This window comes from Myotis lucifugus, unplaced genomic scaffold (assembly GCF_000147115.1).
Source record: "Myotis lucifugus unplaced genomic scaffold, Myoluc2.0 scaffold_221, whole genome shotgun sequence".
Taxonomy (NCBI): Eukaryota; Metazoa; Chordata; class Mammalia; order Chiroptera; family Vespertilionidae; genus Myotis; species Myotis lucifugus.
In genome coordinates, this window is record NW_005871269.1 from 1,106,848 (window position 1) to 1,127,836 (window position 20,989).

A 20,989-nucleotide genomic window follows, 5' to 3' on the forward strand; every position below is an offset into this window, starting at 1 on the left:
TGCTAGGCTACTATGTGTTTTGTTGGTTTGTAAAAATATTGTTAATTACTTGAAACTTGCAAATCTAAAGTTGGTCAAAAAATCTGGGGGCCTTCATTGAGGACTTGTTGATTCTAATGCTAAAATATACACATGAGCCCTAGATGGTTTGGCTCAGTGCATAGAGCATTGGCCTGCGGACTGAAGAGTCCCGGTTTTGAATGCTGGTCAAGGGCATATGCCAGGGTTGCTGGCTCGATCCCCAGTAGGGGGCATGCAGAAGGCAACCAATTAATGATTCTCTCTCATCATTGATGTTTCTATCTCTCTCTCCTCTCCCTTCCTCTCTGAAATCAATAAAATAAAAAGTACAGGTGAGTGCTTCCTCCCTTTTAGTTTATATTTCTTTGGTTTTTTTGTGTTTTTTTGTTTTGTTTTTTTTTTAGCTATTTATCCTTCTCCTCTGCCTTCTTTAGCACCAAAAAAAAAAAAAAATCAACCCCCAAAAGGCAACCAAACAAACAAAAAAAACCCCATAGAGAATTGTTTTCCTGATAAAACAATCAGTAATGGATAAACATTTAGGTAGAAGATTGACTCTCTTCTCTGACTTGGGTTCATTAAAAAATATTTAGCTATTTAAAAATTAAACTTTTTATTATAGAGGTCTTAAGATAAATTGTGTTGTTGATTTCTGGAGTTAATTTTAGAAGCGAGTAATATAAAAGGACTCATTATGCATGCTGGGTTGGTATTAATGTGGTGTAACCTGTTCGTCTTTGATTTAAGTGAATGTCACTGCATTCATCAGAAGCTGTTTCTCTTTTTAAATGAATTTATGCAGATACTTGACATGTTCCAAATAAAATCCTCTGTTTCTGCACAAACTCCTGGGTTTTCATAGGTTACACACAAACAAAGGTGGTTGAAAGGTTATCTGGCTCAGAACCCACAGGAAGGCATTTTGTGGGGTAAGCTTTCCAGTATTCAATTTGAAGCAGATTTTAAAAATAATTTATCATTTTATACTTGGCTCTCTATTAAAGTGTCTCCAGTAAAGCTTAGCTATTATTGGAAGGGCATAGTTGTGTGTGTACATGCATGTGTGTTTGTGTTTCAAATATATGTGCAGTTTTCCTGGGTGTTTTGGCAGCTAATGTAATATAATTGCCCAAATTATGAAATTTTAACAGATTTTTTCATATGACGTCTCTTGATGTTCCTTAGTTGTACTCATATTGATCATAGTCGTTGCACACAAGCCCAGGAAAGAGACTGGAACTAGCATAGGGAAGCTGGAATAAATGCCTCTTTAAGAGACAAGCAGAAAAGGACAGAAATGTAATGGAACCAAGTTCTAACAATAGTGCTAATTTGTTCGGGAGAATCAACTTGCATTTGAAGAAACAAAATTGAAGGAGTCATCATAGCATTATAAGTAGGCAGAGGATGTCATTTATACTGAAATCACAGTACATCTGTAGTTTCCTTGTTATGAGATGCAGACATATGCTGTTTACTATATAGCAGATAGATTAATATAGGTATTCAGTTATGTGAATGTGAAATTGGGCAATTTAAGATGGGTGAGTGTATCAATTTTTTTTTACCCCAACCTAGTAGGTCTTTCATGGCTCTAGAAATATTGATGGCTGGGTGCTGTGACTCATTTTAAGTAATTTAGGTTGGCTGAGCAGAAAGACTGGATAGGCTAACATGAGTGCAAAAATGATTGTATCCCTTTTATAGTAAACTAGAGGCCTGGTGCACAAAATTCATGCAGTCCAAGGGGATTGGGCCTAAGCTGGCAGTAGGACATCCCTCTCACAGTCCGGGATCCCTTGCTCCTTACCGCTCGGCTCACCACTCGGCTCGCTTCTCCTTAGCGCTGCCACAGAGGCGGGAGAGGCTCCCACCACCTCGGCTGCACTCGCCAGCCGTAAGCCTGGCTTCTGGCTGAGCGGTGCTCCCACTGTGGGAGTGCACTGACCACCGGGGGTAGCTCCTGCATTGCGCATCATAGTGACCAATCATTCTGGTCATTCCGCCGTAATGGTCACTTAGGCTTTTATTATATAGACTAGAGGCCTGGTGCACGGATTCATGCACCCGTGGGGCCCCTTGCCTGGCCTGCACCTTCTCGCAATCCAGGACCCCTCGGGGGATATCAGAGAGCTGGTTTCGGCCTGATCCCTGCAGGCTAGGCTGAGGGACCCCACTGGTGCACGATCAGGGCCGGGGAGGGACCTTGGGAGGGCTCCAGAGCATATCTGGCCTGTCTTGCCCACTCCTGATCAGCCGGACCCCAGCAGCAAGCTAACCTACTGGTCGGAGTGTCTGCCCCCTAGTGGTCAGTGCGCATCATAGCAACTGGTTGAACAGTTAAGACACTTAGCATATTAAGCTTTTATTATATAGGATGATTCTGGAATTAGAAGCATTGGATCATTTGGCATAGTTCATGCACCAGCTAAGGTCCCTCTGAAGGCGATGGTGGCTTCTGCTTCTTACTCTTCCGCTTATGCCACTAACACAGCCGTGGGCAAACTACGGCCCGTTTGAAATGAATAAAACTAAAAAAAAAAAAAAGACCTTACCCTTTTATGTAATGATGTTTACTTTGAATTTATATTAGTTCACACAAACACTCCATCCATGCTTTTATTCCGGCCCTCCGGTCCAGTTTAAGAACCCATTGTGGCCCTTGAGTCAAAAAGTTTGCCCACCCCTGCACTAACACCTCCCTCTCTCTCTTCCCACTTCCTCTTCTCTTTCTCCTAGCCTTCCTTCCTTCATCCTTCCTCCCACCTTTCCTTCCACCGCCTTCCTTCTTTATAAACAGATTAATTGAAACATGATTCACATTCCATATGATTCACCTATTTAAAGCATACAATCAGTGGTTTCAGTATATTCAAAGAATTGTGCCAGCTAATCAAAAAGCAACAAATCTAATTTTGGAACATTTTATTATGAGTTAATTCCCATTACCCTTTCCTCTCCCCAAGCCCTAAGCAACGATTAATCTACTTTCTGTCTCTAAATTTGCCTGGCCTGAACCTTTGCTATAATGAAATCATATGGTATGTGGTCTTTTGTGACTGGCTTCCTTAATAGCATATTTTCAAGGGTCATTCATGTATAGCATGGATGGTACTTTGTACCTTTTTATGACCAAATAACATTCCAAGGTACAGATATGCCACATTTTGTTTATGTATTCATCAGTTCATGGGCATTTCAGTTGCCTGTTTTGTTTTTTTGGTGGTTTTTTTTTGGAGGGGGGGTGTTGTGTGCTTTTTTGTTTTAGCTATTATGAATAATGCATTCACATTCCTGAACATTCATTCATGCGCAAGTTTTTTGTGTGACTGTATATTTTCATTTCTCTTGGTTATATACCTAGCAGTGGGATTCCTGGGGCTTATCAATTCATGTGAACTGTCTTTAACATTTTGAGAAACTGCCAACCTGTTTTTCAAAGGAGCTGCCCCCCTTCACATGTGCACCAGCAGCGTATGCGGGTTCTGATTTCTCCACATCCACACCGTTCCTCTGAGTTTTGATCGGCGCCCCTCCCCAAGTCTCCTATCACCTTGAATGTGAGGGGCAGCAGGGCTTCCCAGGGCTTGGGTGGCCTGGCGTGGTAGCGGGTGTTTCTGATGTAGGCTCCAGCTGTAAGCAGTGTTGTCTGCTTCCCCAGGGTGTTGTTCAGATGCGTTTCCATTTGTACTGTGGATGTGTAAAAAGTCAGGAAGTAAGGCAAACGGACCCAGACCAACTCCTTTTGGGGGAACTTTTTAGGCAACGGGGACTTGTTAGAATCTCCGAGATAACTCCTGATGATACTAACCCTGACAACTTCCCGGTATGTATGTAGACCCGAGATACTGGGAAAACTCCTCTTGTTAGAACCAAAAGGTTTGCAAACGCGCCAGGGTTTCTCTGGTATGCACTGATGTCAGCAAATGCCCTGTGTGGAGCGTGGATTGTTATCGCTGTAATTGTGGCTGGCGCAGGCTCTGAGAGCCAGGCCCACTATTGCCTCACAAGTAAGCCTGTCTTAGCAAGTGCTCGGGCAGTCCTCCTGCCTTCCCTCCTTCACTGTTGTAGAGGACGCGAGTTACGGTTGAAAGGCTTCATTGGAGTTGAAGTTATTATACTTAAGAGAAGCATTTCCTCTATTTTTTTTTTAATCCCTTGCAAGAACCCCGGCTCAGTGCAGTTCCTAAATGGAACAGTGCTTTGGGGACCTATGAAGAAGGCAGTCGGCAGGAATTGTTAATTGTTTCTAAAAATAACTCCAGGAGACAGGCTAATGGTAATGACTGGGTTCTGGCACTTTATGGTTATAGCAACCACTTTTATATATTTTGATTTCCTCCCCTAATGCTTAATTATCTCCATGTGGGCATTATGATGGTGTATCAGTGAAAGTATTAAAAATTTAATTAATTGCTTGACAGTTATATCTTGTGGAAATTACAATAGTGGTAATCTTCAAATTGCAAATCCCACAATAAAGTGTAGCTACCAATTACAGATTTTAGTGTTTTTATATTCTCTAGCAACAAATTGCCAAGTCTAAAATAAAGTCAACTAAAGCATTCTGTTCCTTCCTGATCTCCATCATATATTCTACTGGAGGATTTTAAGCTTTATCATAGAGATGTGAATAGAATCCCAAATTTTAAAAAAATGTATTCGGATTAGGCAAATAATTTCATTATAAACCATAAAAGTCCAATATATTCATTGTGTCGGTGTTTACATTTTATTGTCTGACGGTGTAAACTTTTATTACTTTTCTATAAAATTATTGCTTATATTGGTTTATGGTGATTTTCTTTTAATATTATTAGCTCTTTACTTGGATCTGGGGTTGTACCTAATATGATTACAGGTTAATTAACATTTAGCTAATATGAAAATGAATAGTTTTTTTAAAAAATTATTTTTAATGGTCTTTTGACTTTATAGAGCACTGAATCTAGCTGGTTTTTTAAATCTTGACATAAAAAGGATAAAGAAAAGATTTTACATGATGCTTTAGTATTGTCTTCTCTGTCATTTCAGATAAGACCAGAAATCAGTCCTCCTGAGCTGGATGAAGGTGAAGATGAGGAGGGTGATGAAAAGGATGTGGATCTTTCGATTCCTGGCTCTTGCTATCTCAAACTGTTGCCACTCACCTCGCCTTTGGTGTTACCAGGTGACTTATTTACTTAATGGCAGGGAAGCTATCATTTTCCAGTGATTTTTACCTATCTGATTAATCGTGTTCTTTTGTGATGTGTACATATTATAGCTTGCTTTAATCTTACATACTCATTTTCTATCTGAAATGCAAAATGCCTCCATCTGTTCCATAGGACTGCTTGAGGTAGTATGGCATTCAAAATATACTGAATATGTTAGACGCAAATAAAATTGAACTGGAAAACTAGTTTAAAAACCATTTTTACCGAGAAATTAAAATGTTTTTCAAATGCTAAATTTATTCTGTAAGATAAGTTTGCAGTGGGACTTTAAGTCACTGATTCAAATAACTGTTCATTGTTATATAAGGTAAGTGAAAAGATTACTAGAATCTTCCAAGATTTACTGGCTAGTATCATCATTATAAATTTATTCTAAAGAGAATTATTCCAAAGATGGTACCAATATTCAAGAACTAGAAATGAATGCCTTTAAAAAATAGATCGAATTGCATAGTCATTTAGTTTCAACATAAACTTTACAGAATCTTGGCATTTTAAAAAAATATTCTAATTATTCTAATTCAGTATTAGCCAACATTTTGCTGACCATGCATTATATATCCTGTCCCAATTCTAGTTTGAATGTTCATGAATGTATAAATTTCTTAAAATTAAGTTCAATAAACACAAGAAATGTCATCTTATCTTCACAATCGTAATCTCACTAGCCTATAACGTTGAAAGATTTTTTCCTTCGTTTCATCCCACGTGGAGATTCCTGAGGAATTCAGCCAAATAAATATTATAAATTTCTAGACAAAGCTCCTGTCCCAAATCCCACCTCCTTTCATTAGAGAAAGCTGGATGGTACATCTGAGACAAAGAGCTCACCCTTTCTTTTCTCCTGATGCCCAGAATGAGCCTTAAAGACTAGTCTCCTGTCCTCTCTTCTATTCTTCCCCACTTCCTACCTCAGGGCTCTTCAGAGTCTGGAACTTTTCGTGTAGTTAATAGTGAGTCAAAGAAGTAAAAAGCCTGCATTTATCAAAGTGCCCCTTGTATCCTAAAATAGCCTTAGGATGTTGTTCCCTCTTACATGGAACATGTGCGCACACACACACATATACAGACACACACACACACACACACACACACACACACACCCCTATCCCTCACCCCCCGGGCTTGTGGTGGGAGAAGAAGGGGGAAGACATTGGTTGCCAAGCTCTGCTGTTGTGTCTGACCTCCCAGTCTGCACAGAACTGTGGTGGCATTAAGTGGCTCCTCTGCGTTCTTTGTCCTTGGTCATTGTTAGTGCCTTTCATTGAGAAAGAAGGGGAAGACTTGAGATCACCAATTGTATCTACTTGAGAAAATTCAATACTTAGACTCAGGTGGGTAATCTAGATGCTGCCTGCATCTGGCGAGCCATGTCAGCATGGCAGGGTTCTTCACTGTTCTGTGCCTTACTCTTCCTGGGATTACTCAAAAAGCAAATAAGACACCCAGGAAAGAGCACCAGCCACAGGAGTGTATGCCCTACAGGGTCCAGGGGGGATGATCCATATTAGGTCTCTGGGTGCAGTAAGTAGGCGGAAAGCCAGATCACACCGAGTAAGTGAATCCTGGCCTTTTTCTCCTCTTACTTTCAAGTAAACACAAATTCAATTGCAGAGTAAATTCAGTAATTTGCATTATTTTAATAGGGGTCTTACTGGTATCAAATTTTTTGAAATAATTTTAGACTTACAAGAAGTCACAAAAACAGTTTCGAAAGTTTCTGTGTACTTTTACCCACCTGCTCCCAATTGCTAACAGCACACAAAGCCTTAGTTCATTATTAAAACCAGGAATTTCACATTGGTACGATATTAATAACTATAGACCTTTCAGATTTTACCAGGTTTTTTCATACATTATATAAACTTTTGGGATTAGCTTTTTTTTTTCTCACTCAGCCTGTTTTTGAATCCGTCCAAATACTTACCTGTATGAATTGTTCTTTTTTATTACTGAGTAGTATTTCATTGTAGGATGTACTACAGTTTGTTTATCCACTCACCTGTTGAAAGACATTTGGGTTGTTTTAAAATTTTATATCTAACACTGCAACCTACAGCTTTTCCGCTCTTTTCAAATTCTCACCTGGTCAAAGACAGGGCAAAACTCAGTGACAATGGAAAACATCCTAGTTGCTAGCTTAGTGGCTGGGGGAGGACGGTGTTTTTTATATCAATTGCAGTCATACCTTCATTTACACTATTCTCAGGGCTGGAGTTATTTTTAGAATCCTTAGTCCTCTGAAGAGCTTGCCAAGTAGACAGATTTCCATTCCCAGGTTAGTCTATTGCACATGTGTACTTATCTCTTGACATGTATCAGCTTTGCCAGAAAAGGACCCTTCAGGGAAAGCATGAAATAACTCCTCTCATCATAGCACTAGTGTCCTCACACACGATGATCCTGGCTTCATTCTGAACAGCTGTGCTCACACTCATCTAGCTTGAAGCGGTCATGCATGTGCATGTGAATGCAGGTATTGGGGTGTATGGCCTGCAATTGGATGTTACTCATTCCTGTCGTTTAGATGATGTATTGATTAGGGTCTTGACAGGAAAGTCACGTTCAGATGGAGTAACCGAGAGTTTAATAGAGACTATTTACAGTTATGTTATCAAGGTTAAAGGAAAATCACAAGCAATGGTGAGTCATCCCAGAGTGGGATGATGTCCCTTAGCTGGAAGGTGTAAGGGGAGGTAGCAGTTAGGAGAGTGAGAGTCATAAGTAGGGGAGCCAGGCCTTTGTAAGAGGCATGCAGGCAACCGGTAGCAGTCCTGTAGGTGGGTATGTGGGGGATACATGCCTGACCTCACAGTGTTTCCACCCTGTGACCTCCTGCCAGTGTTTCCCATTGGCTGCCAGAGAACAAGGGAGCCTGGTGATGCCGTTGTTAAAGGTCATTCTTCCAGGGCACAGAGCAGGGTGAGAGGGTGGAGGATGGGTCTGGAGGGGTAAATGGAAAGTATCCCATACAGTGTTCCCTGGGCTTTGAATGGAGAAATTTGGCTGCATCTTGAAGTACGTAGCATTGACAGAGCCAGGCACATAATAGATGCGCCAGTGAGCACTTTCCCTTTAATTTAATCATGTCTTTTAAAGAAGACTTTTAGATCTATTCAGAGTGAGATTCCAGTTTTATTGGGTGGATCCTTGCTTCTTGTCCCTATAATAAGAGGCACCTGCAGTAGTCTCCTTTTTTGTTTTCCATATGATTTGTTTAGTTTAAATGTGTTTGTTTCTGCATTGGGCAACCTCTAGTGGTTCTTAGGAAAATAACACTTGAATACAAACCTGCAGTCTTAGCAAGTATTTTGTTTGGGTATCTATTGTCCTTTGATCCCACATTTCTGTGTTACCTTATAATAAGTAAACATGTCAAGCAGTAAAGATCTTGGGCTTAATTAGGACCACAAGCAAAGAAATAGTGAATCAATATTTTGCTTTTTAATAATTGTACTGATATTGCTACAGATGATTAAACTTCTGATAATATCAGCGGTTTTGATGTTATTCTAAGCGCAGTGAAAAACCATTGGAAGATGTTAGGGAAGGGATGACACAAATTCTGGTTTGGATAGATGATGGTTTGTAGGGGTAGAAACCAAGAAATCCGTTTTTAAATTAGTCCAGATGAGGAAGAGAGAAGATAATGACTGGGCAAGTAGCAGTGAAAATGGAGAGAAATGGGTGGATTTGGGATATATTTTAAAAGTTTGATGTAGAAGGACTTGCTGGTGGAGTACATATAAGGAGTGTGGGAAAGAGAAAAGTCAAGAATGACTAAGTTTTTAAGCTTTAGCAACTGGGTGCCCTGGTCTGACTTGGGGAAGAATAAAAAAGGACGGGAATCAAGAGTCCTCTTTTTACTTTGTGAAGTTTGGCCTGAAATAGGCAAGTTGCTGCTGCTGTGCTGGTGGTGGTATGTGTGAGTTAAGACATGATTTCACTTATCTGTGGAATCTAACGAACACAATAAACTGATGAATAAATAGAACCAGAAGCATGGAAACAATGGAACAGACTGGTGAATCTCAGAGGAAAGTTAGGGTCAGGAGAGATAAACAAGGATTATATGCATATTGCCCATGGACACAGACCACAGGGTGGTGAAGGCCTGGGATGGGGTGGGAGCCAGGTGGGGGGTTGGGGGACAAAAGGGAAAATGGGGCAGCATCTGTAATATTCTCAACAGTAAAGATGTTTTTTAAAAGAATGAGTGTTTCTCTTCTAGCATACTTTAATACTCTACTTTTAATTTCCTTTTATCTCTTTCAGCATTGGAGGAATTTTTTACATCGCTTGTGAAGCAAGAAATGGTGAATATGCCCCGTGGGGTATACCACTTGGCATTGAAAGGAGGTGCCCGCTCAGACCAAGGAAAGACTGTAGCAGGAATCCCCAATTTTATATTGAAAATGTATGAAACAAACAAGCAACCAGGTTTGAAACCTGGCCTTGCAGGTGAGCACGGTACATAGTATCCAGGTACAAGTTTTTAATGCATTGTTTTAACTCCCATTTCCAGGCAGGCTGGAGTAGGGCATGGGAGGGCATTGCTGCTGCTGCTGACATGTAGGCACAGCTGGATAAATGGCAAGAATCAGTCACATTTTAAAGGCACCGGAGAACTGTAGAAGCAAAGATGGATAGATAGACAAAAAAAAAAAATCCAGAATAGGAGAACATTTTAGGGTTGTCCTCATCCCCAAGGAGGGTAGTCAGACTCTGGTTGTGAGCTAGGATTGGGGGTTGGCCAGGAAGAGGCCTGTTGGAGGCTAGAGAAACAGTGGAGCTATTAGTGGTTCCCCTGGATGAGGGTGCTGTGCTGGTTAATTTTATGTGCCTTGATGGGGCTAAGAGATGCCAGGTAGCTGCTGAAACATTTTGGGTGTGTCTGTGAGTGTGCTCAGAAGAGGTTAGCTTTGAGTCAGTAAACTGAGTAAAGATCACCAGGGTGTCCGGGCCCCAGTGGAACAGAAAACAACGGGAGAGCGAATCTGCTCTTTGCTTGAACGGGTGCATCCATCTCCTGCCCCTGGACGTTGGCACCCCTGGTTCTCAGGCTTTGGGACTTGGACTGAATTATTCCTCTGGCTTCCCTGGTTCTCCAGCTCTCGGGTATATATTTCTTATTTGTTCTGTTTCACTGAAGACTCTGACTAATAGAGGAGACAAATTGGAGGTTTTCCTCAGAAGATATTTGCTGAATTTTGAGTTTGCACTGAAAGTTAAAGAAGTAGGCTGATGCTTCGGGAAGGCCAAGTGAAATCTCCTTCCGTCTTGTGCTCAGGAGACAAAGACCAGCTAGGAGAGCGGGTCTGAAACAAAGCACAGGAGCAGGGAACTGGTCCTGAAGAGGGACAGTGCTTTTCACCTGAGTGCGTTTACTGTCCTGGCCTGGGCTGGAGGCGGGACTTCAGGCTGGTGTAGGAGGCAGAGAAACCAGCAGAGACCTTGACATCTGTGTGGTGCCTGAGTGACAGAACGGGAGACTTGAGGAATCTCAAACACACAGCCCGTTTCTCCCTTCAGAATGACATTTGCCCAAATTTGGAACTTGAAGGGATGGGAGAGTTAGAGGTGAGCCGGAAACCTCTGAGGACAGACCTGGCTCTCTCACAGTTACTCCATACTGAGGAGTCCCTTTAGGCAGCTGTGGGCAAACTACGGCCCGTTTGAAATGAATAAAACTAAAAAAAAAAAAAAGACCGTACCCTTTTATGTAATGATGTTTCCTTCAGAATGACATTTACCCAAATTTGGAACTTGAAGGGATGGGAGAGTTAGAGGTGAGCCGGAAACCTCTGAGGACAGACCTGGCCCTCGAGTCAAAAAGTTTGTCCACCCCTGCTTTAGGCTGTCAGTGGGAAGTCATGGGGAGTCCTGCCTTCGGAACATGGCTGAGCCAGACATGGACTGGGATCCACCGGAGCTGTAGTTATGCCTAACCCAGTCCAGTCCCAGATTTGGTTGAGGAGATCAGTGCTTCCCTATCTGCTTAACAGAGGAGAGGAGTTTAGCATCATTTAGACTAAAATCTCTGTGGTTCTTTTTAAAAAATATATATTTTTTTGTTGATTTTTTTACAGAGAGGGAGGGAGAGGGATAGAGAGTTAGAAACATCGATGAGAGAGAAACATTGATCAGCTGCCTCCTACACACTCCCTACTGGGGATGTGCCCGCAACCAAGGTACATGCCCTTAACCAGAATCGAACCTGGGACCCTTGAGTCCACAGGCCGACACTCTATCCACTGAGCCAAACTGGTTAGGGCTCTATGGTTCTTTTATTTACTGTCCAGTATACAGTGAAAAAGTACTAGACATATGAAAGAGGAAGAAGCTAGAAATGAAGGGGACATTTCACGGAGATAACGAAGTCACCCTATTAAGAAAATGTCACTATGCTAGTCAGTGCACACAAAATAGCATAGCTTCAAGATATATGATAAAAATTAGCAGAACTAAAAGATGAAATAGGCCTGCAGTAAAGATGGGAACTTTAAAACATGGTTTTCAATAGCTTGATGAATAAGTAGACAAACTGTATAAGTTTACAAACTATCTGAATAACCCTGTGAACAAACTTGACTTAATTGACAAAGAACAGTGATAGAATTCCTATGCTTTTCAACAGTACCTGGGAAACTTACCAAAATGACCATATGACAAACCATAAGCATCAAAAAATTTCAAAATTCTGAAGTCATTAAGCGTCTGTCCTCTGATGACAATGGGATTAAGCTAAAAATAAACACCCCCAAAATAACTAACTAGAATGTCTCCAGTAGCCTAGAAATTGAACAGTACACTTAGAAATAATCCAGGGATTGCGCCGAAATCGGTTTGGCTCAGTGGATAGAGTGTCGGCCTGCAGACTGAAGGGTCCCAGGTTCGATTCCGGTCAAGGGCATGTACCTGGGTTGCGGGCACATCCCCAGTGGGAGATGTGCAGGAGGCAGCTGATCGATGTTTCTCTCCCGTCAATGTTTCTAACTATCTATCTCTCTCCCTTCCTCTCTGTAAAAAATCAATAAAATATATTTAAAAAAAAAATAATCCAGGGATTAAACTAAATATCAAAATGGAAATCAGGAAATATTTTAAACTGAATGATAATGAAAATAAGCCATATCCCAACTGCTAAAACAGTGTTAGAAGGAAATTTATACTTTCAGTGAATATATTAGAAAACAAAAAAAGGAAAATAATGACTTAAGCTTCTATCTCAAGAAGCTTTGAAAAGAACAACAAATTAAATGTAATGAAAGGAAAGAGGAATTAATAAGAAGAAGAATAAAAACTAATGAATTAGAAAACATAAAATAAAGAAAATGAGCAAAGCCAAAGTTGGTTCTTTGAAAAGCTTAACAAAATGATAAAGCCAGTGTAAGTTTGGATAATAAATTAGAGAAATATTGTTATCAGGAATAACAAAGGAGATACCACTTCAGAGCCTATAGCATTCAAAAAGATATAGAATTTATAAAGAACCTTAGCCAGTAAATTTCGCAGTTTAGATAAGGAAATTTATCAAAATATAAATCTTTACAAAACGGACAGGAGGATAAATAGACTGTATGAGTAGTTTGATAATGTATTAAAGAAATTGAACCTCTAACAACCTTCCCACTGATACTGAATAAAAACCATGGTGCACATGGCATCCTTGGTGAATTCCTCCCCAAAATTAAGGGAGCAATAGCAATGATATTTGTATTCAATGAACTCTAACAGAGAACAGGAAAAAAAAAAACTATGAGATTGGCATACTTTTTATACCAAAATCTGACAAGTACAAGAAGGGAATATTACAAACCAATCTTTTCTATGAACTTAGTTACAAAAAAAAAGAAAGAAAATTGAACTCGGCAATAGATACAAAAGATAATACATAACAAATGGGGTCAATTTACTGTTTAAAAATATAAGTCATTATATTAATAGAAAAAGGCAGAGCAATATTTAAATTATAGCAATAGATACAGAAAATATCTTTGAAAAATTTACCTTCTATTCATGATATTAAAAAAAGATTCATATTAAACTTTGAATAGAAGAGAACTTTTTTTATTCTGATGAACATCTACAATTCCATTGTCGAACTTAGTACTCAGATACTGAGATTGGGGAAAAAGATATGGATGTTTATTAGCATCACTGTTGTTCAGTATTGTAATGGAGGGCATAGCTAGTGTGATAAGCCAAAAAAGAAGAAGAAGAAAAAAAAAGGCAATAAAGGTTAGAAAGGAAGAAATAAAATAGTCATTATGTGCAGATGACATGATTATATACATAGAAAATTCAAATTTATCTACATATTAGGGTTGATAAATGAATTCAGCAAGATTAATGCATATATACAAAAGTCAACATATAAAAATCAGTGATAATTGGAAAAGGTTTTTAAAAATTAAAGAAAAAAAAGTCACTAAGAAAATGCCCCAAAAAAATCAGTGATATATTTTATATACCATAACAAAAAATAAATAAAATTTGAAAACACTATCATTTACAGTAGCATCAAAAAATATTGATTACCCAAAGTAAATTTATCAAAAAGTATGTAAAACCCTTATGCTGGAAGCTACAGACATTATGAAGAAAAATTTTAAAAATTCTAACAAATGGAATGCTATGCAATGTCTATGGACTTGAAGACTGTGTTGTAAAAATGTTAATTTTTTTTAAATTGATATGTGGATTCAACCCAATCCAAATCAGTATCCCGATAGGTGGTTGTTGTTTTTCTTTGAAACTGACAAGTAGATTCTAAAATTTGTGTGAAAATGAACAGATAGCCAAGGTAATCTTGGAGAATCAAAACAAAGTAGGAGGATTTACATTACCACATGTCAAGACTTTTTATGAAACCACAATAATTGACAGTGTGGGATTGGTGCAAGGATAGACAAACGGACCAGTGGAAGACTATTGCAGACCCACATAATAGGGCCACAGATTTATTACAAAGGTGACACTGTAGAGCTGTGGAGAAAAGGGGTCTTTATCACAAATGGTTCTATAATGAAAAGCTCCAGTTATAAAAATAGTGACAAATTATATTAAAATCAAGGACATGTGTCAATCAAAATATACCTTGAAGAGAGTGAAAAGACAAGCCACAAAATGCAAGAGAGTATTATACATGTGTCTGATAAAGAGCTCATATCTAGCATATATAATGAATTTTTGCAAATAAATAAGAAAAAGACAATCAAAAAACAGTAAAAAGAATTGAACACACCCTTCAAAATGAGAGTATTTAAATGTTCAATGAACATATGAGTAAACAATCAACTTAGTCATCAGAGAGATACAAATTAAAACCTCAATAAGATATCACCACATATTTAACAGATTGGCTAAAATGAAAAAGAGATGGAAAATACAAAGAATTGGCAAATATGTGGAGCAATGGCTACATGTTAGTACAACCACTTTGGAAAACTTGTATTGAAATCATTTACTCTGTTACCCAGCGATTTCATTCTTAGGGATAGACCCAAATGAAGTCACTAGGAGACACGTACTGTAATGTGCATAGCAGCACTATTGGAGTAGCCCTAAACTTGGAAGCTATCTAAATGCCTGTTGACAGTGAAATGGATAAATAAATCGTGGTATGTTCACATGATGGAGTATTATTCAGCAGTGACTGCCAATAACTGAATGATTGTTGCAATGATTATATTGAGTGAAAGAAGCCAGATTTTTAAAAAGCCATTTTACAGTCTAATTCTATTAACATAAAGTAGTGAAGTAGGCAAAGTGGGTACTAGAAGGTTGCTACCTTTGGGACAGGAGTGCATGTGACTGGGAGGAGACATGGGGAAAGGCTTCTGGGATATTAACAGTGTTTTGTTTCTTGATCTGGGTGATGGTCAGACTTGTTTGTTCAGTTTATGAAAATTCATTGAGCTCTGTATGCCTATTACATGTGCACTTTTCTCTATGTGTACCATACTTCAAAAAGATGTTTAAAAATGTAACGATCTCTATGTTTTAAATTATCTTACCCCTTGAATGTGTCTTTTCATTGGCTCAGAATTACCCAGGCAGTTTCCAAGACTACCCTCGCTCACTCTAGCACTTGGCTGCTTGCCCTTGGATCTCCATTGACACTGAGGCCAGCGGGAGCTGGAAGTTCAGTTTGAGAACTTGGTTGACAAGAGTGGGAAGGAGTGGGCAGAGAAGGGTGAGAGGAGGCGGGAGGGGAAAGGGGAGAATGAATGTACATGAGTGCAGGTATGAGGAAAAGCTTGTCCACTTGTAGGTATAAACTAAGGAACCCATGTTTTATCAGGATTCAGAAATGATATGTGCAAGCACTTCTTTAATTGGAATTTATTTTTTTAAAGCTTAATAGAATCTCTAAAGTAACAGTTTATAAAATTTAAAGTGTCATGAATTGCAAATTTATTCACTTATTTACAAATGAATAAAGCTTGTAAATAAGTGATAGTTTAAATATAACTTTTATATTCTATTTTTTTCTTTCCTTAGACACCAATAGCCAAATATAACTTGCTTAGCACATTCTTTTAATTCATAAATATCTCTATCCAGATTGATTAAATATTGATTACTGAGAATCTAATTGATGAAGTTTTTTTATAAGAAATGTTTTTATGTTTTCTTTAAGGGGGTATGTTGTTTTGTTACGATGTTTCAATGTATCAGAGTAAAGATGGCAAACCTTTGAATCGACTGATGGCCAGTAGAGGGCGAAGTTTCAAGCAGACCTCACTTGCTCTGGTGCATGAGGTAGGTGCCTGCCCACACCCTAACAGGTTCTTCTTCCCTGTTTGTTTTGGGATTTTCCTCCTTACTTTATGCTCATGAGATTTAGTGTCTATTTGGAAATAATTTTTCTCTTTATCATAATGAATTTAAGTTGTTTTTAAAGGTAAGCAAAATAGCTGACTCGCTAAAACATTTTGATATGTTTCTGAGAGAAACTGGCCTGCTTCCCCTACGGCTTAACCTAAAATTTTAGAAAAGAATCTAGGAATTTGATTTATTTCATCAATGTTTAACTTCCATTGTAAAGAATAAAAACTAACTTCTTATTTAAAGAAATTATCTTGCGTGTTTATTAATTCTAATCTTTTGCAATTATGTAGGGCACCAGTATTTATATTTTTGAAGGTCAGGGAATTAAAAGTAAATAAACATGTTTAGGTTAAAAAAAAAACTTTGGTTTTAGTGTTTATTTTACTTTTAGGCTACCTTTTTTAAATAAAGCTATCTGATGTCATTACATGATTTGCATGAAACCGGATCATTACAAATTATAGCAACACCTGAGGGAAGCGGGAAGCTGGGAAGTACTTGTGAAATGTGTGGTGTGTTGTTGTTTTTTTAAAATTTTTTGTGGCAGTGCTCATTCAAGTGTATATAAATGAAAATACATGAATGAATAACAAAATATCACAGCAAAGATGATTATCTAATATAGATGTAATTTATATAGCAATTATAAATAAAAACAAATTATTTTTTAAAAAGTTAGTGGGGGCTTAGGAGCGGGGTGGAGGGGGCCAATGGGGGAGAATAGGGATATCAGTAACACTTTCAACAATAAAGATAAATAAAAAGTTAATGGAGATTATGTAAAAATAGGGCTTCTACACTATATTTGTATTAAATCTTATATTGATGCACAATTTATAAATCTTGGTAACATTAATTTGGTTTGATTATATTCTGAGTGTATACCAGTGACCACCATTTAGCAAAAGTGGTTTTTAAAGACCCATCTTTATCTTATGCCACTTAGAATTCTGTGAATATTTGGTTCAGAACCATATTTGTCTAATACAGTGTCTTCATTTAACTAAGGAGGGAAGAAAGATCTAGGAAGAGCAGTGTTTCTCTAGGAAGAAGAAACGTTTAATGTTATGAAAGAGGGAAAAACAGGTGATTTCTGGATGTGTTTTCCCTAGCATCTGACTAGTGGGTGTGGAGACGGGAGAAATGTGGTACCTTTTTGTGTCTTTAAGCTGTGCACTTAGTAATTTGAAGGATAATAAAAGTTTTGAATATTACTGGACAGCTGATTTTAAAATCTGAACAGAAACAAGAAAAAGTGTGAATGTGAAATAATAATAGGTATAACCAGCTCAGGCACTTTAAAAATTGCTATAATATATTAATTCATTTAATATCTGCATCAACACTGTGAGATTGGTGCTGTTAATGTGCTAGAAACCATGGAGCTAGTAAGTAGAGGAGCCTGGAAATGGAACCCAGACCGAATCACTCCATGGTCCTTGCACTACCTCGTACCCCCCCCAGGTTCAGCAGAGAGCATTTACTAGTAAAAACACCTTTGGGTCTTTCCAAGATGCCCCTGCTATTTCCTAACTCTTCTTGCTTCTGGTCCTTTTATTGTTGCAGTCCATGTGATGGTTTTCTAGCCTAAGTTTCTTCAAACTCTGCTTTGCTTTCCACCACTACTTTATGCTGAGTCTTTTTATTTAAAAAAAAACTGTCATGAATGTTTCAGTTTGTTTACTGGATTCAGTAATTAATTCATCCATTGATGGATCTTTGGGTTGTTTCCAGTTTGGGGCAGTTATGACTAAAGCTGCTATAAACATTCTCATACAGGATATGTGGGTAGTGGTTTCCCTTTTGTGTTTCCTTCATGACTATTGATTATTCCTTAATGACTAATGACTTTAGTGTCTGATTTTTTCATATATTTGTCATGCATACCTTTTCCTCCCTGAGGTGTCTTAATTCTTACCCATCTTTAATCAGGTATTTGTTTTTTATATATTCTGGGTATAACTTATTAGAAATGTGTTTTGCACATGTTTTTTTTACCTAATCTGTAACTTGTTTTTTTATTTGCTTAACAATATCTTTTGGTGAGCAGATTTTTAGTTTTGAAGAATTCCAGTTTATCAAGTTTTTTGTTATTTTGTTTTGTTTTATGGTTCTTGCTATTTGTCTAACCCAAAGTCTCAAAGATTTTCTTTTTTCTATTATATTTTTTTATTTTAAAAAATTTAGGTATAACTCATATGTACCATAAAATACACCTATTTAAAGTGTACAGTTCAGTGGTTTCACTATATTTACAGTTATCACCACAATCAATTATAGATATTTTCAACACACCAAAAAGAAACTCGGTACCCATTAGTGGTCATTCTCCAACTCCTCAATTTCCAGCCTGTAGCAACCTCTCATCCACTTTCTGTCTCTATAGATCTACCTGTTTTTGACATTTCATATAAATGGAATTATACAACATGTGGTCTTCTTTGCCTTTTTTTTTTTACTTAGCATAATGCTTTCAAGTTTCATATATACTGTTTCATGTATCAGTACTTCATATCTTTTATGGCTGAATAATATTTCATTATGTGAATATGCTATAGATAGTTTATCCATTAATCACTTGCTGGATCTCCTATATTTTCTTGTAGAAGTTTTATCATTTAAGGTTTACATTTTAGCCTATGATCTACTTGAGTTAATTTTCCTAAGGTATGAGTTACATTTGTTGAATATGCCATCCTTCATCTCGGCACCTTTGTCAATAATCATTTGTCCATATATGTGTGGGCTATATCTGTACTCAATCTATTCCATTGATCTATGTGTGTATATTATCATCAAAACCACACAAGTTAATTACTATTGCCTTATAATAAATCTTGAAATCAACTAATGTGACTCTTCCAATTATTTTGTTTTGCTTTTAAATTTGACTTAGGCCCTTTGCTTTCCCATATAAATTTTAAGTCAGCTTCGAGAAACCACAAAAATCCCTGCTGTAGTTTTGATTGGAAATGCATTGAATCTGTAGATCTATTTGGGCTCTCTCAAATTGACATCTTAACAATATTGAGTCTTTCAACCCATGCACAAGATATGTCTTTTGATTATTTCAGGTCAGTGTTCTCTTGTTACAAATCTTGCACATATTTTGATAAATTTTATAAATATTGCATATCCTAAGTATTTTGGTGCTAATGCAATTCGACTTTTTTTTGTGTTAATTTCTGACTGCTTACTACCAGTATATAAACATATAATTGATACTTTTCTATGACCTTACTAAACTCACTTATGTAGTCTTGTAGTTTTTTGTAGGTTCTTTTTGTTTTACATTGTAATAATGCCTGTGAATAGAGATGGTCTTAATTTCTTTCTGATTTGTATTTCTCCTTTCTTCCTTCCTTCCTTCCTTCCTTCCTTCCTTCCTTCCTTCCTTCCTTCCTTCCTTCCTTCCTTCCTTCCTTCCTTCCTTCCCTCCCTCCCTCCCTCCCTCCCTCCCTCCCTCCCTCCCTCCCTCCCTCCCTCCCTCCTTTCTTTCTTTCTTTCTTTCTTTCTTTCTTTCTTTCTTTCTTTCTTTCTTTCTTTCTTTCTTTCTTTCTTTCTTTCTTTCTTTCTTTCTTTCTTTCTTTCTTTCCTTCCTTCCTTGCTTCCATCCTTCCTTCATTCCTTCCTTCCTTCCTTCCTTTTTTTTTTTTGCCTAATTGATCTGTGTAGGGCCTTCCAGTACAATGCTGAATAGGAGTAGTGTGAGCAGACTTTTTTGTGAACAGTCTTTGGGTGAAAGCAATTAGTGTCTGAACATTAAATATGGTGTTAGTATAGAGTTTTTGTCGATATTCTTTATTGGGTGGACAGAATTTCTTTGTATTCCTAAATTGCTGAGCATTGGTTCCCAGCCCCCTCACAAATGGATTTGAGTTTTGTAAACTGTTTTTTTCACATCTTTTGATATTATTGTATACTTTTTTAGTTTGTTAATATGAGGAATTATTTTGATAGATTTTCTATTGTGAACCAAACCTGCATTGCTGGGATAAACTCCACTTGATCATATGTATTATCCTACTTATACATTGCTGAATTTGATTTGCTAACAATATTTTGTTAGGAATTTTTGAATTTATGCTCATGAGGTATATTGTTGTATAGTATCCTTGAAATATCTTTGTTTGGTGTGTTGTCAGGATAATGCTATCCGAATAAATAATTCTGTTAATGTTTGGTAGAATATTCCAGTGAAACCATCTAGGCTTAGAGATTTCTTTAGGAATGTTTGTGACTACAAATTTAATTTATTTAATATATGAGACCATGTATTTATTTTATCTATCTGTCCACCTGTCCATCCATATCTATCCATCTATCCACCATCCCTACTAGTCCTGAAAGAGGATTTGGGTGGCACAGCATATACGACAGTTAGTGTCTGTCTGCTCTTTTAAAGCGTAAACCTCATAAAATCAGGGAGCTATTTTTTTGGTCACATGTAGCTCCGTGCTGGTATTGGTGTGACATGGTAGACACTTCATAAATGTTTGTTGCATGTGTGTTGTGTTTTATATGTGCATTTAGTGGCATAGCTTCCTTTCCCCAGAAATGTTATTAAATTGGTGGTGAATCTGATAATTGTTGAAGTCTTACTAGGAAAAGACATTATTGTCATTTGAACAAGCTCTTAAGTACTGTTTTGTGTTATTATTCATTTATATGGTTTAGCCTCTCCTCCTTGCCAAAGATTTCATAGTCCTATAGGACAGCGGTTCTCAACCTGTGGGTCATGACCCCTTTGGCGATCAAACGACCCTTTCACAGGGGTCGCCTAAGGCCATCCTGCATATCAGATATTTACATTATGATTCATAACAGTAGCAAAATTACAGTTATGAAGTAGCAACAAAAATAATTTTATGGTTGGGGTCACAACATGAGGAACTGTATTTAAAGGGCCAGAA

At 37.8% G+C, this 20,989-nt stretch overlaps 1 protein-coding gene across 1 annotated transcript in view; it reads left to right on the plus strand.

Annotated features, from left to right (window-relative positions):
- The window catches only part of FOCAD (focadhesin), a 273,674-nt gene that overhangs the window by 168,420 nt on the left and 84,265 nt on the right, over positions 1-20,989 (plus strand). Inside the window, exons 19-21 of the mRNA XM_006098123.3 lie at positions 5,056-5,191; positions 9,516-9,701; positions 15,886-16,007. Coding sequence (XP_006098185.1) covers positions 5,056-5,191; positions 9,516-9,701; positions 15,886-16,007 — 444 coding nt within the window. The remainder of the gene's footprint in view (positions 1-5,055; positions 5,192-9,515; positions 9,702-15,885; positions 16,008-20,989) is intronic.